Raw genomic sequence first — 27790 nt, forward strand, 5'->3', positions numbered from 1 at the left:
AAAAATCTAAGAGTTGATTTTATTTTCTGTCCAAGTTCTTCAAGGAGTTAGTCAGTCTTTCATATATTATCACTGATACATTAGGTTTGCTGAAATGGCACACTTTTGTCCAGAACTGGACAAGGGTATCAGCGTTTCAGGATGGAATCTAGCAATTTTGTATAACATCGATATTACTAATGCATTTTGTTATTGTCTTTGGACAATCATTTTATTAGAAGGAAGATGCTTACTTTCTTTCTTTTATCCTCTGAAAGACTAATTATCTTGACATAAACTTTAAGATTCGCTGGATGTATCCACAGAAAACTGTTTGGCAGAAAAAATGCATTCCAATGAGTCTGTGCAAAAAGGAGAGCTCCACAAAGTCTGTTCAGAATTATTATTTCTTATCGGAAGGTTTTCAGGAAAAAATATCCTCATTTCCCTCCAGTTCTCAGTCAACTTATTCCTCATTGATTTGCATCAAACTAGTAAGGAGATCCAGTCTTTGGCAGCCAAAGAGGGCTTTGGCAAGCTTTCCAACTGTAGCACCTTTGGAGCCTTCCTTCATTCCCCACTTCAGCAGCATTTGGTAAACTTTTTCTTTTAGTCCATCTCGTTCATAGTCATGATCAATTTCATCAATGTCGGGATCACAGAAGCCCAATTTACGAGCACAGTGCTTCCATTGTTTAGCCAACTTTTCTCTCACTAGATTCAGATGTTTCTCAGTCAGGACAGTAGTATTGTCTGCAAAAAGAAAAAGAATGTAAGAAAATGGCATAGTTTAGTGTTTCTTCTGCCTTCTCACCTGACCTGCCCCAACTATTTATTGGTAATATCTGGAGACAGAATTACAGTGATACAATCAGAAGTGGGTTTCATGGAGGCAGCATTACTCGATGATGCCAGAAAAGAAACTCCCGGTTAGAATGTGTATATTTGAAGGTCAGTTGCTTGACTTGTTTTTCAGTCTGAGGCCATCATAGTTTGTCACTTAAAGCTGCAAAATTGACAAGCTCCTTCCTGGAGTTCTTGCATAGCTGATTGATGTCTACACTATATGTTTTACATTCTGGGACACTTCATTTGTTTACTTAGGAATACACTGGGATAGTTTAATTCAGTATTGACCAAAGAAAACAAATTAAATTTAAAAATCTTCCAATTTCTATCCCAATGCAGTGGTTGTGGCCCGAAGCCTGGCAATGTTCAAGAAGTGTATGGACAAAGCTCTTAGATATATGGCTTAACTTTCAGGTTTCCCTGTGTGGTGTCAGGCACTGGACTTGATGATCTTCATGGTTCCCTTCCAACTCAGAATATTCTATAATTTAAATCAAAAGTCAGTTAAGGAGCACAAATCGCTTCTACCAATTTCAGTGTTGTTATTGCTCTTGTTCTTGATGCATATTCATCTATACTAGCATCTGGTGTCTCAAAGGACGTATGAGGTACATGGTATTGCAGAACAGTATTAGCACAAACCCTTTTTGTTTAATACACTCTTATGTATGTAGTAGAATGGGATCCAAACCAACATTTCTCAAGTATCAGAGGCAGAAAGTGGTACCAGATTAATATATGGGGAGAATACATAAAGACTATAGAGATATTTCTCTTACCAAATATACCTGTTGCTTCATAATAATTGTAAGTTGCTTCTACATTAACAGAAGTGCTGATGTGTTGATTGGGGTCTTCAATCTTCATGTGATTGTAGGATCCAATTTGAATTCCAGAACTGTTACTGATGTTGTACTTGACTGAATCTTCTGTATAAGGGGATTTAAAAAAATGTATAAAGAACTGCATATGGTTCAAAATGTCAAGAAGATAAGGAGGAAGAAGGTTCTGCTAATCAGGAAAGCAATTCAATGGCTTTACTGCATTCAATATAGAAATGGCCATTTACTGGCAACTGTGAGCATATTTTCATTATGCAGTGTGACATAAATGTACTGTAGTAAAAGCCCATCCTGTTCTATGACAAAGTGCCGTAACCAAGCCTTACCTGCTGATAGTTACTAGACTGTAAATGTTTCTCATGCTTTAGGGATGTGTAGTAGCAGCTTCACTTTTTATTGACTAATGGCTTCACTAGGTCTTTACTTGAAAGTGATTTTCATTTAAATATTAAAGCCTTACTTCTGCCTCTCAGCTTTACTTTTCATACAGGCATGTTTACAGTTATGATTTCAAAGTTCTGTGAGACTACAGAAAGTAACTTCTAGTTGTTAATAAGGTTTCTATACTCCATGTTAGGCTCTGCCATCTTGATGTAATCTCTCTGTCTCACAATGTATTTTTCATCCCAGCTATCTAGGAATATAATCTTCAGTTCTATCTATTTTCACAGTGAATTACACTGCACTGCTTGCTCTGTATTTGTTTCAACAACATTTATCTTTATTTTCTTATTTGTTTGGTTTTTTTTTCCAGTGTTCTGTACTTTTGGTTCTAAGGCAAGACTAGAATCTTTTCTGAGATACCTCACAAAAAAGACCCTATTCCTTTATTTTAAGGCCTGAATTCTCAGCAATAAAAGTCAGCATGTATATGCATTAATTGCACAGCTAAATGGTGTGCACCTCTTGGAGTCTGCATCTGTGCTTTACTTCATGTGATATAAAACACCTAATTTGGTATCTTTTGCTTACAGTTGTCTGATTTCCACACACAACATGAAACTAAGTGACTAGTCATGTTAGGTGATGTCAGTTTTCTATTCTCTTGGCACTGTTTTCTGAACTGTGTTTGGATAATCATCCATTAAACATTCTAACTCTGGTTTAAATGGTGAATATCACAACCTGGGTCTAAAACTGAAGTATAAATACTTAAGAAATAGAACAAGCTCTGTATTTAATCACAAAAAATGATGGTTATATGCACAAGCATCCTTGTTACACATCTAATTGCAATGTGATGCATGGAAATCTAGTCACACATAAAAATCTGACTAAATGCATTTAATATTTGTTAATCTGAAATTGCTAGACAGAATACTTTTATATATGCATATTAGTTTCTAGAAGCTGCACAAAAGGAATGCATTTTATCATGTCTCAAAATGTCCTGATTCTTGCATCCTCTCCTTTTTTTGAGATGAAAGACCCAGGAAATATGTTCACGCTTTTAGCTAAAAAAAAAAAAAAGAAATTTAACGTATTTGCTGTTTTCTTTTCTAGTAACAAAATGAATCTAGCACAAAATATGAAAAATGTACAAATGCTTTGTCAATATTAACAGTAAATTTCCTCTCCTAAGCCTCTATATCCTGCTTGCTTGTCATGTTTGGGTTGTCAGCTAAAAAATCTAAGGCATGTGTAGTCAAAAATACAGAAACCTGCTGTTTCAAGTTTTCCTTGTAAGTGTAAACCATTTATGAACTGGACAAGCCTTGAAAGGGTTAATTAAAGAGTTCCAGTCACCACAGCAACACAACTTGAAAGGAGCAAATATGAACAGCTCCTGAAGGACAGGATGGAATTTCAGGGGTTTAAGACAGCTGTACTGTAGAGACCTGTGCCTCAAGGAAGGCTGATCAGCACGAAGCCTGTGGCTAAAGATTTGTATTAAAAATCCAGAGAAAGAAAGGACAGGTGCCCCAAACACGTGTGGCTCAGGAGTTGGGCTGAGTCACAGCGACCTGATGTCTAATCTAGGAAAGTGATCGATTTAGGTCTGCAGGGGAATCTGAAAATGCCTTCATGTTTGTAAAAGCTCTTTTACATAAAAGATTATGTTGTCCTTGATCCATCAAATACACATCTAATGGAGTGTGCAGGTCCTGTTTGAGAGAGGAATTAGTTTTACATTCTGATACTGATAACTTTCAGCTATAGTTACAGGTATTAAGCAATAACATTTTTTTTGCTTTACTGATCAGGATGCAATGCATAGCCTGTTGGCTACCAGGACAGATGAAGGCTACATCACTTACCTGTGCTTCTGAGTGCAGAAGGACAATATGTAAAAGTTGGCTTTGTGAAAGGAGTGGAATCCTTGTTACCTAAACAAAGAGGGAAAACAAAAACATGTCAAAAGCATTATGTAAACAAAAATGAGTGCCATACTTGTAATAGTATGAGTACACAGTTCGTGCTCTTAAATACAAAGAGATAAGAAGCTGTTTAATAAACAGCATTGTATCTTTTTCAATAATTCCAGTTAAAGCAATGACCTTATGGTTTTGCTTGGTGACTTTGCCTTAACCATCCTTGCATCCCAGTGAGGGCAATGGGCTTCCACGCAACTGTATGAATACCTGGCTAGTAGATGGTAGTGTGGGATCACAGTGCACCACAGTTCCTGACTGAGCTGCCTCGGATCTGGTACTCATATTGGAAAATTCCAAACTCCCAAGTCTGCTTCTACTGCTTATTGCTGAGACTGATGGTGGTTTGTTATTAGGAAGCTGCTGTGACTGGCTCTAGCAAAGACATGGGACAACAAGGCATCTTCTGCTGGCATCTGTAATGACTGAGATGTAACTTCCTGCCCAAGGCAGTAATCAATTTGTTCGCCCACAGCTGAGCTCTGCAATTCATGATGGGGCAGTAAGAGTGACTGAGAAGTCAATGGAAGAGCTGAAATGCAGCTCTTCTGCATCTGTCTGGTATCTGCCACATTATTGCACACAGCCTGCCTATACTGACTGTTCAGGGTTTTTTTCTTTCAAATTGAAGATTTTACTAGTGATGTTGACAGTTTTAATCTCTGTCTTCTGACATGACAGCTCTCAGATTCATTCCAGTAAATAAACTCACATAAACAACCATCACAGCCTCTGCATAAATAATTTAACAGAATAACACATTTGTAGTGCTGTGCCTGTAAACAGCTAAGCATCCTTGATTTTCTTGTGAGACAATCTGGAAAAGAATGCAACAATACTTAGAAGCAGTAGGCTAACATATAACATGCCAACTTTAGTTATAAAAAGTTACATTTTATAGACATCTAGTTACCATTTATTTATACTTCTCGCCAATGCTCAGTGCTCTCTTCTTTCTTTGTCTCCATATTTCTATTCTACAGCTCACTAGCAAATACTGTCAGAACCTGCCCATCAGCACCAGGCAGAGTGCCCTGGAGAAACCCGTTATGAGCCTTAGCTCTACGTTGGCTTCCTGAGCTCAGGAGCCTCTTATCTTGCTGCAAATCAAGATAAAAATACCCATCTACTTTCTGAAGTGCTTCACATGTTTCTGCACAACCAGAACCTATGGTATGAATGTTACATTTTTGAGATTCGAAAGGTTTCCCTTGCTTTCCTAGAATAACTGGTAGCAGCTTTGGTTTTGGCAGCTGCTGTAGCAGTATCTGCTGTCTGCTATCACTTGTTTGGTAGCTGAAGATTTAGGCTTTGGGTCTGATGATCCTCTATTATATTGATGCTTTAAAATGGTCCACTTGAAGTTAACAGCCCGAAAACAGTGAAAGCAGCATAATAAAGTCAAAGCTAGTGTGTTTTAGTGACCTGAATTATCTTCAACTCAACAAAGAGAACTTAATGAAATAAATTCACCTTTGTTGCATCACAGATGGTAGCAATATGCAGGTTGTTGTTACATGAACTACAAAATGTACTTGGCCACTTCATTTTTAGAGAACAAGTGTCTCTTTCAGGAACACACATGCTAGGGTAGGAGGAATCTCACCTGTATCTGTGTCTGTGTTCTTTGGATACCAGTTTACATTGGTCTGTGACGGCAGGTTTGGGCCAGATTCAGGTACAGGAGGTTTACTTGGGCTAAAGGTACTGGCTGAACTTGATCCATAGAGACCTTCGGTGTTTCCTGTTAGAAGACTGTTAGGGTCTGCCCCGTAAAAATTTTCAACATTCCTCTGTTTTGGAGTTGTTGCAGCTGGCTGTGGCCACAAATATGGCTTAGTGTTAAAACCTGTTTTTTCATCTCTTGGATACAGTTCACTCTGTGGGGGAGTAGAAGATGACTTTGCAAATGGATCATAGGAAACTCTTCGCTTCTTTTCTTCTTCTCTCATTTCAGGGGTGTATATTACAGGTGAAACTGCTTTATCCATCCAACTCCCAAACACATGGTAGTTGTATTCTTGCTGAAGTTTTCTTTCCAGATTATCAGGAGATGTAAAGGAGGTCTCACAGCTCTCCACAGGCTGGTTTTCAGGAGAGGCAGCAAACAGGCCTTCGTTAATCTGATTGGTCACGGGACCTTGGGAGCTGTGTAGAGAATTAGGCGGATCTGAAAGGAAGGAAAAATAAATATTTGAGATACATTCAAATGCAAGTATATAACTCGTTGTGATCACATTAGAATCTATTTATCTACCTTTAATATTATGGTAATATAGAAAAAGTCAAAATATTACTTCCGCCATAAGATGTTTTATTTTATAGAATGCCTTTACTGAGAAGAAGTAGATTTTTATCTAGGAAGTACAGGCTTGGTTAAGCTTTCAGTGTCAAAATCTGATAAGCAAGTGGTGTCAGAATTCATTGCATATTGTTGCTTACACTGACATCAGGTTCTCAACTACTGAAATAAAGTTCCTGGAGGCATTTGTAGGGTCTGATTTAGTGTGTCTTCACTGGTATTAGCTGGAGTTTAATCAGTGTGAAAGGATGTGTAACAGAATGCAAAATAACATCACTGGAATAGGTGTTACTTCATGCAGCACAAATAATTTGTCATTAAACTAATGTTTGCAAATGATAATGTAAAATATCCTGTCCAGGTATTTTATGATTAATCCTTTTTGTCTAGCTGATTCTTCATACTTCCAAAGAATATATTTTTTAAAGTAATGCCTACCAGACACAATAATCTGTGTCATCTACATTTCAAACTAATTCTCACTATCAAAGGAAGCTCTACTTCAGTCTTGAACTAGATCGTGTTCTGGATCATGCTGCAGCATTACAAGACTAAGCAAGAATGTAAAACTCTGCTTGTTACTACTTGTTCTTGTGTTTTTTAAGGGAAGGAGTACAGCTGCATTCCTAAAGAGTTCTGAAAGCTTCACATTTGTCTACAAAACATTTGTACATTGCCTAAAGCAAGAGACTCTACAGACTGCCGTAAAATTGGAATAAAGTATATGTATGTGCTTCTATTTAGCTCAGACAATGCCAGAAAAGGGTTGTTTTTCTCCCCCCACCTCCTCCGCCCCCCCAGTTATGTTAATCCAGTCCACAACAGACAGGACCAAAGCTAGTTTCTTCTGGTAGCTGTATATTAGTACACCTTCAGTCTGACTTACACTGCTTCTGTTTTTACTGTTGCTTGAGAGGGAGTGGGAGGAATAAACTAATACAGAAACCACTTCATCAAGAGTGACAGCTATTAGCAATTCAGTATTAGCATAAACTATATAGTATCCATTTTCCAGGGCAAGCTTGAGATGTATTAACAGATCCTGTGGGATATTTTTCACCTCCACTATCTGAGTGATGCCCATTTACTGGAGAAAAAAAACCTGAATTTGACAGGCTGTCAAGACAGTATCTTTCTGCAGTGTAGATTCACAATAAAGCCTTTTGTATTTAAAACACAAGAGCATCTGTAATCTGCCGCAGTCATACATTATTATTTCTGCTAGGGAAATGTAATTATACTCATTTAAAAGCATAGCAATGGGGCTGCCCTACTAAGTCCATCATTTCTACTGAAAAATAGTTATGGCAAACCTTGTTTTGGGGAAGATCTCTAAGCTGCATGTTACAGTTTAATATTATTCATTTAATGTCTTTCAAATAGTGTGAGCAAACTCAGCATGGTTTTATTTTCTACTTAATTAGATACAGTTGCTTGTTAATCACTGTTGCCAAAACAATCCTATATCCTTTGTCATTATGATACTTTTGTAAAAGAATTCCAGACATACTACGATAAAAGTGTAACTATATCATCATATATTAGTGAGATAGCTCTGTAAAACCACAAAACATGCAGCTCATCCAAGACTTGACAGAAAATATGAGAAAATATGAGAAAAAGGTCAGAAAATTAATCTATTATTGCTCATCAGATTCCACAGAGGCCAAGATCATAACCAAAGGAATACATTGTAATCATGCACCCTGGCTGTATTCAGAGCATTCATAAGAAAGGCTTGATTGGGAAAAGGGAAAGTCTTCATGAGATTAAAGCCTACAGACCAAGCAGTTGACATAACTAAAAGGGTGGGAAGAAAGATCAAGTATGAAAAGTAATTATCAAAGTGATCATTGAAAAGTCTAATGTTAAACAAAGAAAGAGGAAAAAGAGAAAAAAAGAGGAAAGCAGAGAGTGTAAAACGAAGTGGGTTCAAACTGCAGATTGTGGAAAATTCAAAACAGTAAGCATGACTTTCAGGGAGCCTGGGTGAAAATTTAATCTTTGCAGTGATTAGAATTCTCTCTGAAGCACTGAATAATTGAGTCTCTTCATAACAAACCCTTAATGGTAAGATTACTTTGTATATGTACACAGCTTCACCTTTGGCAGAATACACAGAATAATGATGTGCTAGTAAGTGACTTACCTACTTGACCATTACTGGTATCTTCTGCTACAGCATCTATTTGAAGGGATTGCATCCTATTCAGCAGTTCATTTGACTCGGGCCACATTTTCTGTATGTAAGAACAAACAATCAAGTTACAGGCAAATGCTTAACCAAAGTGAGTACTCACAGAATAGGAATCAGCCCAGCTTCACAGTGACCTGGATGAACAGATTCCATCAATCTGTGGAAAGAGATCCCATACACTTCTAGAGACTTTCACAGATCAAAAATCAACTCCTATCTCTTTCCAAAAAAAATCTGCTTCCTTCTGAAAGCAAAAGATGACATTCTAAAGCGCATTACAACCTTAGGTCCTTAGATTTTACTTGAGTAACTGAACTGCCTGAGCAGAGGAGTTGGAGCAGATGACCTCTAAAGGTCCCTTTCAAACTCATCCAGCCTGTGATTCTGTGGGCCTTTTAGTTAGAAAGCTGTGGTCTCTGCTTCCATGATTGCTACAGGGAAGGGGAGGGGAGTGTGTGTGGAAAGGCTATGCCCAAATCCTCTAACTCATGTTGCTACTGAAGCTGTACTAGTAGTTCACCAGGCTGACCTCCCTTAGATGCTGTATTCATATTCTGTGCCCTGATCTGAATGGATGCTTTCCTTCCTGAGAAAGTAACAGACTCATGGCCCATTTTCTAAATAGTCCTTTGGGCTGTATCATTTTGAGGAGAGGCTGAGGGAGCTGGGATTGTTCAGCCTGGAGAAAAGGAGGCTCAGGGGAGACCTCGCTGCCCCCTATAACTACCTGAAAGGAGGCTGTAATGCTGCAGGTGTTGGCCTCTTCTCTCTAGTGACTAGTGACAGGACAAGAGGAAATGGGGTCATGTTGTGCCAGGGGAGGTTCAGATTGGATATTAGGAAAAATTTATTCACTGGAAGAGTGTTGAGGCATTGGAACAGGGAGGTGGTGAAGGCACTGTTCCTGAAGGGGTTCAAAAAACAGGTGGACAAGGTGTTTCAGGACATGGTTTAGTGGTTAGGGGCATATATGCAGAGAGCTAATGCAGCTAGTATAACTGGCCATGATCCTGATCTGGGGCCGCTGTCATTAATTAGATATATATACTACACAGTGTGAGCTAGTTTGGTCAAATCAGTCCAGGAAATTTGTTTCATCAGTTTCAAAACTCCATTGCTTTTTGAACAGTCACTGGTGCTTCATAAATATCACATGTTCTCTAAACTTTCATTTCCACAACTGCAGACTTGCTGACAGAAGGAAGAACTTTAAAGAAAACCGTAAATGAAAGGTTTTGCAAAGGAAGTCCTTTTTCTTAGTTAAAATAACTGAGTATGTACTCTTCTGAGCTTTACTTGACTGCAAAGATTAATAGCAGGAGTGCTCACCAGTAGCTGTCAGTACTACTGAAGTAAGTACATAGATAAAATCTGTGATAAAAAGGCTCCATAATCTGCTCAGTTGTTCAAGAAATTCTCATTCTCTTCTTTTCAGTCAGGAAATAATTATTTTTATAATTTATAAACCTACAGCCAGAAAAGTAAGAGAAACCAACTTGGGCATTCAGGAAAAAATACCTGATTTCAAATTTTCCCTGTTGTTATTACTGCAGTATAGCTTCATGGTCTCAAGCAGGCTGGGATTCATTAGACATTGTAGGACAAAAATTATCAAGAATCAACAAAGTTTTTTTTATACTTACTCTAAATCAAATTTTGCCACTTTTGAATCTCTGGGAATAACATTTTATTTCATGAGTCAGACTTAGTTGATATATCATGAGCTCTTTGTAAAGTATTGTCATAGAACAAGAGTGTCACTCAGGTAGAAATAGATCTTGGGGGACCTCAGTTTCACCTTCTGCTCAAAATAGGGTCACCTATGGGATCAGAGTTGGTAGCTCAGAGCATTGTGGAGCTGAATGTTGAAAACCTCGAACGGTGGTGACTGGACAACCTCCTTAGGCAACTTGCTTCACTGCTTGTCTGCCCTCATGGGGAAGTTTTTTTCTCTTGCACTCAATTTGAATCCCTCTTGTTTCAGTTTATGTCTGCTGTCTTTTGTCTTCCTAGTATGCACTGCTGTGACAAGCTTGGCTGTTTTCTCAATAAACTCCTCACAGGTAGGGGCAGGCTGCTATTTATGTCCCCCCAAAGCCACTGCATGTCTTGGTTGAAACAGTCCCAGTTCCTCTGATCCATCTCATGTGACAGGACTAACAAGTGCTGAGCAGATCTGCTGCCCGTGACACTGTTGGTACAGCCTGGGATACTGCTGGCCTTCCTGGTGGCCAGGCAGGCTGTGGCTGGTGCCCAGGTCACTGCTCAACACCATTGAGGTCCTTCTCAGCAGTACTGCTCCCAGCCAAGCAGGCCCCAGCCAGCATTGAAGTCAAGGGTTATTCCAGGTGCAGCACACTGCATTTGTCCTTTTGATCTTCACAAGGTTTCTGTCACCCCATTCCTCTAGCTAGCAAGCTTGTCCTTGTGACTGTGTTGACTGGTCCTCCTAGTTTGGTGTCACCTGCACACCTTAGGAGAGTAGGCTCCATCATCTCCCTGAGGTTATTGATAAAGGAGTAAACCAGGGAAGGTCCCAGTATGGTAGACCTCTGCACAACTGCAGTTGTTACTGGCCTTCCAGGTGAAGTAGGACTTATTAATTGCTACCATCTGAGACTCACCATCTAACTTCTTTCTGTCTGGCCCTCCAGACAGTAACATCCAAACTTGGATACAAGAATATTTTCGGAGACAGTGCTGAAAATCTTCCTAAAGTTGCAATAAATGACAGGCACTGCTCTCCCTTCATTCAAAAAGTCACTTTATCACAGAAGGAAATTGGGTCAGTCACAGTGTGGCAGAATCTGGTCATAATTGGGGCTGGGGAGAGGGGATGTGTGGAACTACTACTTTAAATGCTTAGAAAGTTACTCACTTTTAACTTTTTCAGATCATCTTCAATATCTTTTCCTAGATTTTGATAGTAAAATGGCTTGTATCTTTGGCTAACTTCTGCAAGAAAGAGAAGAACTAAGTGAAAGTGGTATTCAGTGGAAAAAAATAAGTTATTTATAACGTGAACAATTTTGATAGCTAAGGACAGAATAAAGAATTTATGAAGTCAGAAACAGGAAAATTATACATACATTTGGAATCTGTTCACATGGCTCATTTAGCCTGAATATAATTACAAGAACAGGGTGATATTTTTTTTTTATTCTTTGTTGTTGTTGTTGTTTCTGTATTACTTTTAAGAGAGAAAGCTCTATGATCTGTGGCTGACAGCACCTTGACTTGACTGGCCAAAAGACTGGTTGCCACATTTTAAGACAGAATATACATTAAATTGCATTTAGCTATTCAATAAGCAACTAGCTTGTCTCTGCTAAAGATGGAATTACTGAAATAATCTACTAACATGGTAAATATCAGTATTTTGCATATGGGAAAACTAGAAGCTAAAACCTAGTGCAAGCATAAACTCAATCACTGGCAGTAGATTTTGCAGGATTATGGGTCGTGGGTTTTTTTGGGTTGGTTTGTCTGTTTTTGACACTGCATATTGAGGCAGTAAGAAGAGACAGGAGGAGATAAAGAATTTTGTCTTATTTGCTGAACGCACTTAGTCTCCTTCCTAGAGTAGTTTCAATAAGGTACTTTCTCAGTCATATCCAAGATATACTATGTCCCTTGATGTTAGCTTTCCTGTAAATCTAAGCAGGAAGATTATACTAAGCTGAAGGAAAATTATCAGCAGGTATGAAGTGTCTTAGCTCTGTCCACTCTCTAGTATTCCTCCAATCTGTAAATATTGGACCAGATCCAAGTTTTTAGTCAGGGTACAGGGAGCAGGCTTTACTGGGCATGTGACTCGATATTTCTACTTTCAAAGGAAAAATTCATATTTTAAGATGAAAACGTTCAAATTTGTTTTGCTGCTTTACAAACTATTGACCAACATGTAACAAAAAGAATCCCAAAGTAATGCCTTACCTGCAAAGGTTGGCCGTTTCTCTGGATCTTGCTCCCAGCATTGTTTCATTAAGTCAATAATTTCCACCGGACATTTGTTAGTGATCTCCTTTATGTCTGGTCTGTTTCCATTAATGATGCCAAAGCAAATCTGGGCTTCATTTATACCATCTGAAAAATAAAATTTCCTATCACAGGTTTTGCTGCTTTTATGTAGGTAAAAGAAACAGTGAAGCAGCTCCCTGTGTGTTTGTGGATGTGTAAAAGATGATTTCAAAGAAAGATGTCTGATTTACAGCTACAAATCTGTCACATTAGTGAATCTGAATTTACTGGCCTAACTTCCACTGAAGGTTAATGGATTTACTTTTATATGCAAGACATCCCCAGTGCGTGTAAGGGTGACAGATAGAGCTCTCCAGAACCTAAATCTCAGTTATGCCCGGCATTGGGTATGAACACAAAGATGGCCTCACAGGCAATGTTTAGCTATTTAGTTAGCAAAAAATAAATTCAAAATTAAAACCATGTTACTCTGGAGTTCAAAAGTCTGCTCCTATTGCTCTTCATGAGCACACTAAAGCATGCTGAGAACTTAGCATCTTCTAGCTGAGAAACAGTAACTGGCTGTGTGACCATTCCTGTTAAAAGAAAAACCACACATAACTAGCCTACCTTAGGAAACAGCATACATCAGAGTTTCCATCCTGGTCTGCCCAAGCTTTGTATAACTACTGCCACTGAGTGCAGGTTTATGCCCACACCACCTGGATGTGAATAGATTGGGCCCGTGCCTGCATTTCAACTGAGGTGTTCTTGTCCACACTTAGAAGTCACGAATGATGCAACCGATGCCTCTTACTGGCCATGAAGTGCTATTCTGAGGCCTAGGTGATTTAATTTACTAATCATAATTTTACAACTTTAAATGCTTAACATTTATAACTTAATTTTGTGATAGTGTCCTTCTGGGAGTAACTTACGTTCATATGGCTCTTTGCTAGCAAAAATTGCCCAGATCACTATGCCAAAGCTGTAAACATCTGACTTCTCCACAGGTTTTACATTAACAGAGCGTAAATGCTCTGGGGCCATATAGAAAAGAGTCCCAGCATTGTTCTGGTGAGTGTTCTTGAGTTGCTTTTGTCGGACAGTCTCTTCTTGGGTCAGCCGACTCCAGTTCTTAAAGGAGGCAACACCGAGATCTGCAATCTGAAAGATGTGATATGTCAGAGCTAGTGCTGTGATGGAAAGAAGACAAACCAGTATTTCTTGCAGTGCTTCATTTTATAATCAATAACTGGTAGTAAGTTATCTAAAAATGAAACACTGCAAAAAACGCAACTACAAGAAAAGAAACTACATGCTGTTTTATGGGGTTATTTTTCCTAAATAAATTAACACTGTCAGCTGGGGACCATTAAACTGAACCTTCATTATCAACTTAATGCCACTTAGAAGAATCACAAAATTTAAGGAAAGGGGGAAGAAGAGGGTCTAAAATGATGTGATGTTATATGGCAAAGAGACATGGAAAAGGATAGCAAGGAATAAGTTAATGCAGGGACACTTGGACACTATGTGCTTGACAAGGTGACATTCCTGAACTCTTAGGGTGCAGTTTTACAACTTAGACTGACTGCTGACAGTGAAGCCAGTAATCATAGAATGTCTTGGGTTGGAAGGGACCTCCAAAGGTCATGTAGTCCAACCCCCCTACAATAAGCAGGGACATCTCACACTAGAACAGATTGCTCAGAGCCCCATCAGGCCTGACCTTGAATGTCTCCAGGGATGGGACCTTCACCACCTCTCTAGGCAACCTGTTCCAGTGATCCACCACCTTCATCTTAAAGAAAAATCTACCCTTCTCTAGCTTAAAATCCTTCCCTCCTTTCTCCACAGCCTCCTGTCGTGTGCTACCTCTGCACCTCCTGTTCCAGCATTGACACTTACCTGACACTGGGAAGACTTAGTGCCAGACAGACCATTGGCTTGCTGAATCAAGTGCTCCCCAACAGAAGGGTAGCACTGTCAATGAGGCAAATTGTAATCTGCTGGTTTGACTTCCTACATCAGGGCTGGGTGGTCAGATTAGCATGAGTGCTAACTCAAGGGAACAGGGGGTCAATGGGAGAACAATGGAAGAAAATGGGACTGCCTCTCTTGGCCACAGACAGCCGTCAAACTGAATTGTGTAACCCAATCACTTCAGATAAAACTCAGGTGACACCTTGCCTCACTCCTAACTTGTTCTTCTTTTCTCTCTTGTTGTCTCTAATCAGCTTATTGTTCCTCTTGAGTTTCTGAAGATTTGGGCCAAATTTTGAGGTGATGTATTCAGAGGAAGAGGAAAATGTAAGTGACATCCTGCTGAGGAAGTAGGAGTCCAAGTTCATGTCTGTAAGCGAAAGGTCTATTGTAATAGAGAGATACACAATATATAACTTCCTACATTTGCAGTTTCCTATAACAGCTATTGGCAATTTTAGACACATTGAAGCAGATAATTCATACTGCTGCCTTAAATTATATTTTTGATCAAGCTGCTTAAGTAACTCTGATCTGATTCTGAATTTGATTCTGGGTTCCAATTCAGTTTGTCATGCAGTGTCATGATAGCCTAGTTTGGTCCTGTCCATAAGCAAGCTGAAACCCCAGAAAGCATCCCATTTACATTTAGAGCAGATCATGATGATTTTTTAAATTTTTGGCAAAAAAGAAAAGCTTATAATTCTTTGAGTTGCTCATACTGGACTAGGACTTCCTACTATATTAACCTTGTCAAACCACTTCTCACTAATATATGTGCAAGAAATACCAAGTGGCAAAGCCTTTTTCACAGGAATGTATTCTATAGTTTCATACTGTAATAGGGTGATTATATCAGCAACTCACCTTGACCAGAGAAGGACATTTGATGAGGACTGCTGCAAATTCTGCTCAGGTTTATTCAGCAATAGGCTCTGTATCTATATGTCTTGATCCAAAAGCCCACTAAAGTTAATCATAAGGCTTTGGAACAGGCTTATAAACCATTCTCTGAAGCAGTTACCCACTGCTTTTTTTTGTAGCTGCTCGCTGTCAATTAAAAATGATGACTGAGGGAAAAAAGATGGAGACAAAAGAGGAGAAGATAATCAGTGAAAGAAGGAAAGGAATAAAAAGGAGGAGGTAAAGGCAGGAGGAGAAAATACAGCAATAAAGGACAAAAGACAATCCATAAGACATTTTATTTGGTTTCAATCTCTGTGCATTGAGGTTTGGGTTTTCTTTCTAGATGTTTTGTTATTTGTAGTTCATTAATTCCAGGCAAATGAAGGTGGAGAGGAAGATCCATCAAGTGAATCACCTGGGGCTTGTCACTCACCCCCATGCCTTAGGACTTCTTCAACTAAGAAAAGGAGAGTAATTGTGGTGGGTGACTCCCTTCTGAGGGGAACAGAGGGTCCGTTTGTCGACCAGACCTATCCCACAGGGAAGTCTGCTGCCTCCCTGGGGCTCGGATTAGAGATGTTAGAAGGAAACTCTCTGATCTGGTGCAGCCCTCTGACTGCTATCCACTGCTGGTGTTTCAGGTTGGCAGTGATGAAATTGTTACAAGGAGTCCAAGGGCAATGAAGAGAGACTTCAGGGCGCTGGGATGGCTGGTTAGGGGGTCTGGAGCACAAGCAGCATTTGCCTCCATACCTGCTGCAATAATGGGTGAAGTTATAAACAGGAGGAGTCTGCAGATCAATGCATGGCTACATGACTGGTGCCATAGGCAGGGCTTTGGGTTTTTTGATCACAGGCTGCTATACAAGACACCTGGCCTGCTGGTGGCAGGTGGGATGCACCTGTCCCACAGGGGCAAAAGGCTTTTGGGGCAGGAGTTAGCAGGGCTCATTGACAGGCCTTTAAACTAGACATGAAGGGGGAAGGGGAGATAACTGGGCCTGTTAGGGACAAGCCCAAGAGAAACATGCTAAGGCTTGAAGGATGGTGGACTAGGGAGGATTCTCACTCTGTTGTTTCATTTGAGGGAAAGGATTGATGTTTAGAAATCATGGAAGCACCTGAGAAGGGTCTGGTAGGAAATGGAGCCCATAGTGGTGGAAAAAAGGTGTTGGAATCATTAGCTCATCTGAAGTGCATCTATACCAATGCACCCAGAATGAGTAACAAACAGGGAGCTTGAAGCCATGATACACCAGGAAAACTATGACATAGTGGCTATCACAGAAACATGGTGGGATGCATCACACAACTGGAGTGCCACAATCGATGGCTACAAGCTCTTCAGGAGGGATAGAAAGGGAAGGAGAGGGGGTGGAGTGGCCCTGTATGTTAGAGAATGCTACGAGAGCTTGGAAATCAAGTATAGTCATAATGAGGTTGAGAGTGTTTGGATTAGGTTAAGGGCCAATAAAGCTGATATCGCTGTGGGAGTCTGCTATAGACCTCCCAACCAAAGCAGTGAGGTGGATGAAGCTTTCTATAAGCAGTTGAGAGAAATCTCCCAGTCACTTGCTGTTGTTCTTGTGGGGGACTTTAACCTCCCAGACATTTGCTGGGAATACAACACAGCAGAGAAGGAACATTCCAAGATGTGTGGAAGATAACTTCTTCACGCAGCTGGTAAGTGAGTAGACCAGGGAGGGTGCCCTCCTGGACCTGCTTCTGGTGAACAGGGAAGATCTTTTGGGGGAAGCAAAAGTTGGAGGCCGTCTAGGGCACAGGGATCATGAGATGACTGAGTTTTTGATCCTTGGAGAAACAAGGAGAGGGGTTAGTAAAACTGCCACCTTAGACTTCCAGAGGGCAAACTCTGACCTGCTCAGAAGACTGATTGACAAAGTCCCTTGGGAGGCTGCCTTGAAGGATAAAGGAGTCCAGAAGGCTGGACATACTTCAGGAAAGAAGTCTTAAAGGCGCAGGAGCAGGCTGTCCCTTTGTGCTGAAAAACCAGTAAGTGGGGTAGGAAACCAGCCTGGCTAAATAGGGACCTTAGGAACAAAAAGAGGGTCTATGGCCTCTGAGGGGACAGGTCACTTGTGAACTCTATAAAGATGAAGTGAACCTATGCAGGGTTAAAATTAGGAGAGCCAAAGCACAGCTAGAGCTCAAACTAGCTACAGCTGTTAGGGATAATAAAAAATGTTTCTCTAAGTTCATTAACAGCAAAAGGAGGATTAGGGAAAATCTCCATCCTTTATTGGATGCAAAGGGAATCTTAGTAACAAAGGATGAGGAAAACGCTGAGGTGCTCAACACCTACTTTGCCTCAGTCTTTAGCAGTGGAACTAGCTGTTCCATGGATACACAGCCACATGAGCTAGGAGATAAGGAGGGGATGCAGAATGAGGTCATCACAATTAACAGGAAGTGGTCAGAGACCTACTACACCACTTAGACACACACAAGTCTATGGGACCGTATGGGCTACATCCAAGGGTGCTGAAAGAGCTGGCAGATGTAATTGCCAGGCCACTTTCCATTATTTACCTGAAGTCCTGGCTAACTGGGGAGGTCCCAGTGGACTGAAGGGTAGCAAATGTAACACCCATCTATAAGAAAGGCAGAAAGGAGGATCTGGAAAACTATAGACCTGTCAGTCTGACCTCAGTACTAGGGAAGGTCATGGAGCAAATCATCTTGAGTGTCATTAGAAGACATATAGAGGATAACCAGGAGATCTGAGCCAGTCAGCATGGGTTTATGAAAGGCAGGTCCTGCCTGACGAACCTGATCTCCTTTTATAACCTGACGACCCGACTATTGGACGAGGGAAAGGCTGTGGATATTGTCTATATGGACCTCCAAAATGCATTTGACATGTTTCCCCATAGGACTCTCATAAAAAACCTGGCTGCTCTTGGCCTGGATGAGCACACGATCTGCTGGATCAAGCACTGGCTGGACCCAAAGAGGGGTGGCCAATGGAGTCAAATCCAGCTGGGGCCAGTCACAAGTGGTGTTCCTCAGGGCTCAATGTTGGGACCGTTTCTGTTTAACATCTTTATTGATGATCTTGATAAGGTCATAGAGTGTATTATCCGTAAGTTTGCAGGTGACACCAAGCTAGGCAGGAGTGTTGATCTGCATGAGGATAGGGAGACTCTACAGAGAGACTTGGATAGATTGGATCATTGGGATAATATTCATGGTATGGGCTTGAACAAGGCCAAGGGCCGGGTCCTGCACTTGGGCCACAACAACCCCATGCAACCCTACAGGCCTGGGGAAGTGTGGCTGGAAAGCTGTCTGGCAGAATAGGACCTGGGGGTTGTAATTGACAAGCAGCTGAACATGAGCCAGCAGTGTGCCCAGGTGCCCAAGAAAGCCAAGGGCATCTTGGCCTGTATTAGAAATAGTGTGACCAGCAGAAGTACAGAGGTGATTGTTCCCCTGTACTCAGCACTGGTGAAGCCACACCTGGAGTACTGCGTCCAGTTTTGGGCACCTCAGTTCAAGAGAGATCTCGAGGTGCTGGAGCAAGTACAGAGGAGGGCAAAGAAGCTGGAGAAGGGCCTAGAGAATAAATCTTATGAAGAATGCTTGAAGGAGCTGGGAATGTTTAGTTTGAGAAAGAGGAGGCTGAGGGGAGACCTCATCAGTCTCTACAACTTCCTGAAAGGTCATTGTAGAGAGGTTTGTGCTGGTCTCTTCTCACAGGTAATTAGTGACAGAACAAGAAGGAATGGCTTCAAGCTGCAACAGGGGAGGTTTAGACTGGACATTAGGAAAAATGTTTTCACAGAAAGAGTGGTCAGACACTGGAATAGGCTGCCCAGGGAGGTGGTTGAGTCACCATCTCTGGACGTGTTTAAGGGTCGTTTGGATGTGGTGTTGGTGAATATGGTTTAGGGGAGAACTTTGTAGAGTAGGGATGATGGTTGGACTCAGTGATACCAAGGGTTTTTTCCAACCTGAAAAATTCTGATTCTATGATTCTCAACAATATTATTCATTTTTTAAAATACACTTAGTGATTGGTGGGGTTTGGTTTGGTTCGGTTTTTTACAGATGTGGGGAAGATTATACAAATCTCAGGCTCAGAGGTTTTATAGGCCACCATGCTTCCAGTGAACCACTGCTAACACCCTCTTAGTCTTAGCTTGTTAGACTACAAAGAAATTCATCTACCAATCAGGAATATTAACCAGTGCACCTAAACAACGTTCTTCAACCAAAATAATCAATTTTTCCATTTACATTCTAACAAGTACCTTAATGTGGAAGTCTGCGTCCACAAGGATATTTTCTGGTTTTAGGTCTTTGTGTACAAAGCCTTGCTCATGCAGATAAAGCATTCCTTCTGTGATCTCCAGCACAAAACGCCCTTTCACTGACAAAGGCAGTGAGATCTACAATAAAGAACAAAAGTACCATCTGTTAGAAAAAACACTATTATCACCATCACATTAAAAACAGTCTTTAAAAAAGTTTCTTTTCCAGTCCCAAGAGAACCACTGCTCAAGCCAGGCTAAAAAAGAACTATGTCCTTCTTGGATCTAAATTTTTCATTAAAGTAATTCTGAAGTCACTTGATATTTACAAAATCATTCTTCCTTCAGCAAATTCTCCATGTATCTCTACAAACACTCCTATAACTCTGAACCTGTAACTCTGGTCTGCTCCTCTGTGACGCGAAGGAAAGCCATAGATATCCTCTGCTGTCTCTAGAGAAGGCAGGGCTGTCACTAGCTCCATTCTTTGGAGATAGCAGTAACATCCTTTCAAGCATTTTATCAACCCTGGGAGTGGCAAGGGATGAAGCAATTCACCGCTCACTTTCTGCAGCACTTTCATCATGTTTCCCCGGTCCACATACTCCATCACAAGCGAGTAGTTTCCGTCTTCCAAAAGTATACCTAGTAGTTTTACCACACGGTTGTGCTGCAGCCTGTGCATAATCTTTCCTTCTTCAAGGAGGGAAGCATTGTATCTGTAAAACAGAAATTACACTGAAGTTAGGTGCCAGGTTAGAAAGAACACAGGGATTAAAATGCTGTTAATTCATAATGAAAATGATGGCTAAAAATTTCAACGTTCCTAGGGCCACCCTTAAGAGGAACCACACTTTCAGTGGCTTTTACATTGATACCACTTTGCTCATGCTGGGTTATATTCTCTAAGTCTCAATGCCTTGCACAGAGACTGCTCTGCCTGATTTTAAGGCCTGCTTTTCAGACAGTGCATAAGCATTCTTTTTTGCAGGTGCACTGCTGATTGTGTATGTTCAAATCCCTGAACTGGTGTGGGATCAGGACAGCGCATGGCTGAAAGAGCTTTTCGACAAGGATGATGAAGACACACTCCACTACCTCTTGTGCAGGAAACGATACCAGTCTCTTTCCTAGAGGGCTGATATTCACAGTCACGTTCAAAATGGATTTATTACAGGGGATCCACTCACATTCTGGATGGTGATAACATTTACTAATGATTACTGGTACCCATGATATTAGATAGCCTTCTTCTTACTATTGCTTCTCTTCTAGTCATCAAGTAAATGGATGCAAGAATATCTTGAGACTATGTTGCTTGCTTGTGCTTTCCTACCCTGTTGCTTAAAAGGAAACTGCTTTCTCCCTCTGTGTTCTTCTAGCCTGCAGGAAGAAGGTGGCTGCTTATTTTGCATTAGGCTCAGCTGTAAATTTGCTTAAGACTTTTGGTTTGAATCTTTAAGGAGTAACACATATATGAGTCTGTGTAGTAAGACAATAAAAACACAAACCCCAAAATAAACCAGGCAGGATTGTCCATCTTAAAACTGTGTTCACCTCAAACCGCCAGTGCAGTTTGCAAACTACCATAATCTCTTAATCTGGTTTCCACTGGCAAAATAAAAGCTCAGTTGATTTATTTACTATAACCCTAACTATAACCCGACCACAGGCTTTTGTCTGTATCTAGCGGATGACTTCTGGGAGAGCTGTAGGATTGTTATGGCTCTGAGGCAGCAGACCTGCAATGTGATCCGAACCCAGTGAAATCAGCAGCTAATTCAATCTTTGAATTAAATCAGTGAGGTTGGCTCACTCTGCTTTTCCTCAATGGGCAGAGGGTTACATTCTTGGTATTATACATGTGGGGTAGGAGTTCTGCTGACAGCTCATGGGTGTTTAGTTCCTAGCAGACATCTACAGTTGGACATTTGTATCGAAAATAGATCCGCTAGCTTGCAAATATCACGTGCCCACCAAGTTCCTGCAGTCCCTTAAGTGTGCAAGGGTCCCCTTGCTTCTTAACAATTCACAGGAGAGCTGACCTTGCAACAGAAAACAAGAAATTCACTGGAACGATGAATTAAAATTTTAAAAGTTGGCTCCTAAGGGAAAAAGGAAAATTTGCAGAACAGTTGCTAGTATTGTCTTAGAGTATTTTCCCCACATACAGTATCTCCAGGATACAAAGATCTGAAATTATTAAACCTTATTTATATTTATCTCCATTGAGTTTGGAAAATTTCTTAAGACTTACTGAAAGATAAAAATCAGAACCAAGATCCATAACTTACTCAGTGCGCTGGGGTCCCGTATACACTTTTTTTAATACTACATATCCATGCTTCTTGTGAAAGCATAAAGAAATTGTTCCAAATCCTCCAGCATCTAAGTGTTTTTTTTCAAGTAAATCCTGGGAGTTCATATGGATGTCTTCCAGTGACATGTTTGCAGGCTTTGTGGCTTAGCAAATAAAACAAAATCAAGTACCCTAGTGCTTCTGGACCTGTAGTATAAACAAGGAAACAGAAGTGTCATTATCAAGCATTTAGCCATTCCACTAAATAAGCATCTACGAATGGGACAAAAGCATATACTCTCATAACCCTTAAGAACAAAGGGCCTCAGTTTGAAGTAAAAGATGCTGTGGTTCTCACAGGATCACACCTAAAGTCCACAATGATTTATCCTGTCAACCTATTACAGTTATATTGATTTGATGTAAAACCATTTCTTCACCTGACGTTCTCAAAGTGTGGTTAATAAACAGTTTTATTCATCTAATGTGTAGTAGATGGGTACTGTCCCTACACATTATGTGTGCTGAAACTGAAATCCAGAAAAATTAAGGGCCACAGCCCCAAAGGTTGGTAGTGCCTAATGATTCTGATAGGAATCTCATGTTCTAAATTGCCTGTCAGGTGCCCAGATACTTATATAACTCTATGCTACCTTTTAAGCATCTTTCCAAATCCAGCTCTAAAGGGTTTGCTTGACATTTAAAACAAACAAAATGTTTCTCTGGAGAGTGAAAGAAAGAACCCAGCTTCTGTGGAAAACCTATTTGCACAGCTGTCTGGACTTGAGGAGAAAAGTGCCAGGAAGGCCTGTGGTGGGGATGTGAGGCAACTTCTCCACTCCTCAAAGAAGAGGAACAAAGAAATTGTGAAGTCTTATAGTAACTCCTAAGTGCATCAAAAGAAAAAGAGAGCTTGAGAGAGCCTACGGAATGGGTAGATAAACAAACCCCAGTAGATGCCAGAAAAATGTTAAGCCTTTGATAAAGCTGTGGTACCCTCTTGCCTAATGTGCCTCTCATGAGGCACAGCCTTAAAAGAAGGCTAAACAGTGGGTACCTTTGGCACATGTCAGCAAGCTGTTTTGCTAGCACAGGTGCAAGCCATGACCTCTGTTTTTTTTCTCACTGAACTTTTATCTTAAGCATCTTACATCAGGTAAGGAAAGACGAGAAAGTTAAAAAATGAAGTCTTAGTCGGTGACTATGACACAGACATACAGAGCTTAGAGAAAGGCACCCTTTCAAAGTGTCACTTTCAGCAACAGTAGATTGGCTCATTTGGGTAACTAAGAGCTCTAAATACTGTAACAAAGGGGTTCCCAAATCTTTCAGACCAACAAGTGACTGCTAACTCCTGTAAACTACCATGCAGCTGTATTATCTAATCTCTAATTGAAAAGATTGCTTAATGCTGTAATGAACATCAGCAGCCTAATTAACACAGATTCTTTCTGGAGCCTGGGAAGTTAGGAAGGTAGTAAAGTACTTGTCTGTAGCAAGTAGGTGTCTGTGGGAAGAGAGATGTTTATGAGGAAATTTGGAAATTTTCTGTTTGGTTGAATATTAACAAGTCAAAACAGGGAAGAGGAAATGTAACGAAAAAAAAAGGTTGCGCCTGTAGAAGAGAGAAAGCAAGAGCTTCATCTTCCAAGTATATATACTCTATGGGTTGTTGTATAGGCAAGAAACATCCTCTCTACATTTAGAGCAGTGTGCTCTCTTTTGAGTTTTCTTCTTTGGCTTTCCTGACATTGAAAGGATGAAGATTTTGTTTTGCTGGACTACTAGCCTGCATTATGAGCACAGAACTGAGGATATGGCTGCATTAGTTCAGTAAGAAGGTAAGCTTGGTTATGCCTAATAATGGTTAGGGGAGAGGGATTGTTGTTTTGTTGGGGTTTGTTTTAGTTTTGTTCTTATTTATTTATTTCCTTTGCAGTTAATCAAATAGCTGAGTAACATACGACTCACAGCAGTGCTAAGAACATCCATTGCTGCTGACTCTTTATCTCCCTGGAAGTTTCTGGTGATGGTTCTCTGGTTCCTTGGGGTGGTGCTACTGACTGTTGTGCAGATGGGGTGAGTGTCACAGGTACAAAGGTCTGAGTTCAGTTGTAGGATTTTAGTATGGCATGGACTAACATCTTGCTTATTTATCCGGGGTGTTCTTTCCAAGAACGGTTTAAGTCACATATCTATGGTAATTTTTCCATACTAACAGCAGTTATCTATCTAGGTAGTAATTATTCTTGTAAGAATTGCATGTGGTCTTGTGAATGTAAATTAGATGTGAAGGGTCTAGAGAAAAAGTCGTATGAGGAGCAGCTGAGGGAACTGGGGTTGTTTAGTTTGGAGAAGAGGAAGCTGAGGGGAGACCTTACTGCTCTTCACAACTACCTGAAAGGAAGTTGTAGGGAGGTGGGTGGTGGCTTCTTCTCCCAAGTAATGATAGGACCAGAGGAAACAGCTTGAAGTTGTGGCAGGGGAGGCTTAGATTGGACATTAGGAAGAATTTCTATACTGAAGGTAGTGGTCAGATGTCAGAACAGGCTGCCCAGGGAGGTGGTTAAGCCACCATCCCTGGAGGTATTCAAGAAACATGTAGATGTAGCACTTCAAGGCATGCTTTAGTGGCCAAGGTTTGTTTGGGATTTGTTTGGTTTGGTTTGTTGTTGGTTTTTTTGGGTTGGCTGTTGGACCTGCTGATCTTAGAGGTCTTTTCAACCACAGAGATTCTGTGATTCTGTGATTTTTGAATGCTGAATCTCTAAGGTTGCATTAATATTACTGATAGCTTGAGGCTGCCATTCAATACCACAGAATCTGATTAAAAACAGCCCTGTCTCAAACTGCAACAATTATAGAACCTTGTTCCTATTTACTAATACATGTTCCTATCAAGCAGCACGTAATCACCATAACCAGAAGGCTTGGAAATTCAGAAGTAGTAACTTCTGAATCATGAGACAGCTGCTGGAATGAGCTGGCTAACATTTAACAGAGGGAATTTTCTCATAAGATAGGAGGGAACCCTCCTCCTTGGGCATGCTCTACTATTAGGATGCTACTACTTTTTGTTGTTGTTATTAAGTAGTGAAATACCCTGAGTAAAAGTTCTTTGATCTTAAGACTTATTTCAAATGCAAAGTTTTTGTAGGAAGGAAAGCAATCTCTAGCTAGCTTTTTAAACAAAGACTACATACAGCATCCTCCTAGATAAGCTGAGGAAGTGTGTGTGGTCTTGATGGTGGTGAGCCAGCAATGTGCCCTTGTGGCCAGGAAGGCCAATGGCATCCTGGGGTGTATTAGAAAGGGTGTGGTTAGTAGGTCGAGAGAGGTTCTCCTCCCCCTCTATTCTGCATTGGTGAGGCCACATATGGAATATTGTGTCCAGTTCTGGGCCCCTCAGTTCAAGAAGGACAGGGAACTGCTTGAAAGAGTCCAGCACAGAGCTACAAAGATGATTAAGGGAGTGGAACGTCTCCCTTATGAGGAAAGGCTGAGGGAGCTGGGTCTCCTTAGCTTGGAGGAGACTGAGGGGTGACCTCATCAGTGTTTACAAATATGTTAAGGGGGAGTGTCTAGAGGACAGAGCCAGGCTTTTTTCAGTGATGTCCAGTGACAGGACAAGGGGCAGTGGGTGCAAGCTGGAACATAGGAGGTTCCATGCAAATATCAGAAAAAACTTCTTTACTGTGAGAGTGACAGAGTACTGGAACAGGCTGCCCAGAGAGGCTGTGGAGTCTCCTTCACTGGAGACACTCAAAACCCTCCTGGACACGTTCCTGTGTGATGTGCTCTGGGTGACCCTGCTCTGGCAGGGGGTTTGGACTAGATGATCTTTCGAGGTCCCTTCCAACCCCTAGGATTCTGTGATTCTGTGATATTTCAGTATACTATTTAACATGAGGTATTGGCTGATGTTACCTGAAAAATGTCAGATGATATAGAAACCAAGCAGGGAAACTGAAAGGCTCAAGTGCATTCCAAATTTACTGCTTTCTATTGAGATGCATGGTGATCCAAATATATCCTCAGTACCTATGACACACCAATGACTGACATTATGTATCCGTGGTTAAGAAAACAGAAATCTTGTTGTTTGGTTTAGCATAACCCTACAGAAGCTACACGTACTTGTAAGGGTTAATTTGTGTTCTATGAGATAGCCCTCATCTGTATACTTGCTCAATTCTAAAGTAATTTTTCTCTAATACACTATTCTGAACATATCTATTAAGGTAGGTTATTTAACCTATGAACCTACCTATTTAACCTACTATGAAAAATTTTGAACACAGGTTGCTAAAAGAGAGGGATTTTTTGCCCACTAATAACATGTTTGAGTTTTCTTTAGAGAGGGATAGAAGTGTGTTAAGTGGGTTTGTGGCATTTTTCTTTTTAACACCATGGTTATGTTCTCCCCACTGACCCCCACACGGCACATAAACTCCCAAGAACCATGACCTGGTCACTAGGGTGTATTAGGTATCATTCAAAAGCAGTTTGCTCCATTCTCATGATTTGTTACCGACTGATGCAGCTCTTGAGCAGCCTGCACAGCTAAGGAGGATTGCTGAGAGCATTAACACAGTGATGTGGAGAAGGGTCATGCATTAACTGCAGCCCTTTTGGTCCAATGACACTTGCAGAGCACGACTTCTTCAGAGGCATTACAGGGTGTAACTGGAGAAAGCGAACAAGTTTGCAAGCACCAAAACTCACGGCCACTTATTGATCAGCCAGGAAGGGAAAGAAGTAAGGAACAGGTACCAAAGCTGGTATCACCGATCCGGGTAGCAGGAGATAAATGGAAAGGTCCTTGCAGCTGAAGACAATACTGCATGTATGCAAAACGTTCCAAACACTGTCAGTGCATCAGCTCTATTGCTGGAACTCTCGTGACCCACTCTCCCTAAACCTCCCCTTTCTGCTAAGGCTTTTTCAGCTGCTGCATCTTTTTTCACTGAGGAATAGTTTTCTTTTGGAAGGAACAAACAGAATACCTGTGTCAGATCATGGGCGGGCTGCAGAACGGATCCCTTGGGGAACGTAAGGAGGAGCCAAGGCAAAAGAAGCAAAGATGTGCCACCGGAGCAGCGCGGAGGGAGGGTGAGAAGGAGAAAAAGGAGGGGGAAGCTTGTGCAGCGCCTCGCACCGCGACAACTGCCTCGCGGTCGGTTTCAGGGCAGAACTGGCCACAAAACTGCATCCTGCTACGGGACAAGCACCGGCAGTCCCGGCAGAGGCAGCTCGCCCTGCCGTGGCTGTCAGCTCCTCCCGCCGAGCCCGAACTCGGCCCCGACGACCGGGCCGGAGCGGGGAGCGCCAAGCGCGCCCGCCCGCCGTGGCCCAGCCGGGCGGCGCGGGCCCGGGAAGCCCGAACGCGGGTGTTCTCTGGCCTAGTTCCTCGTCAGCCGACGTGACATGCCCTCCTCCCGCCGCCTCCCTGCCGCCGGGCCCGCCTCCCCTCGCACGCACCGCTCCCTGCACCCTCCCCGGGGGCCGGGAGACCCTCCCCGGGGGCAGAGGCGGCGGGGCGCGCCGCAGCCCCGCCGGGCCCCCTCGCCCCGGGGCCTGTCATCCCGCCGGCCCCCCCGGGACCGGGGCCCGGGACCCGCAGCAGCGGCGCCGCCTTGGCGACGCTTTCGGTTTCGGCACGGGCGGCCCGGCTCCCTCCCGCACCGCCTCCCTCCCGCTGCGCGCTGCCTTACCGGGGCTGCGGGCCGCTCGCCTCCCTCCCGCCGCCTCCCTCGGAGGGCCTGGCGGCCTGCGGGCTCGCCCTCACCGCCCCCCTGCGGAGCCGGCTCGGCCCGCCAGGAGC

The 27790-nt window shown here is 41.8% G+C and overlaps 1 protein-coding gene across 1 annotated transcript; it reads right to left on the minus strand.

The window, feature by feature from the left end:
* Positions 1-27790, minus strand: RIPK1 (receptor interacting serine/threonine kinase 1). The gene is made up of 12 exons (XM_051611865.1): positions 27681-27790; positions 21962-22173; positions 20233-20386; positions 19668-19805; positions 13440-13668; positions 12478-12627; positions 11420-11496; positions 8494-8584; positions 5649-6212; positions 3929-3997; positions 1608-1757; positions 1-732 (listed from the first exon to the last, which is right to left on the minus strand). Exons 2-12 carry the CDS (start codon positions 22111-22113, stop codon positions 446-448), a joined length of 2061 nt encoding a protein of 686 aa, XP_051467825.1. The 5' UTR covers positions 22114-22173; positions 27681-27790; the 3' UTR covers positions 1-445.

Source organism: Apus apus, chromosome 2 (genome assembly GCF_020740795.1).
Source record: "Apus apus isolate bApuApu2 chromosome 2, bApuApu2.pri.cur, whole genome shotgun sequence".
Lineage (NCBI taxonomy): Eukaryota > Metazoa > Chordata > Aves > Apodiformes > Apodidae > Apus > Apus apus.

Bases quoted from the DNA above. Each gene is read 5' to 3' on its own strand.
- RIPK1 (XM_051611865.1), bottom strand. From the start codon at position 22,113: ATGTCACTGGAAGACATCCATATGAACTCCCAGGATTTACTTGAAAAA. The intron at 19,806-20,232 runs GTGAGCGGTGAA...TCTTTATTGTAG, and splicing joins TGATGAAAGTGCTGCAGAAA to ATCTCACTGCCTTTGTCAGT. The intron at 8,585-11,419 runs GTGAGTAACTTT...TCTTACATACAG, and splicing joins ATGATCTGAAAAAGTTAAAA to AAAATGTGGCCCGAGTCAAA.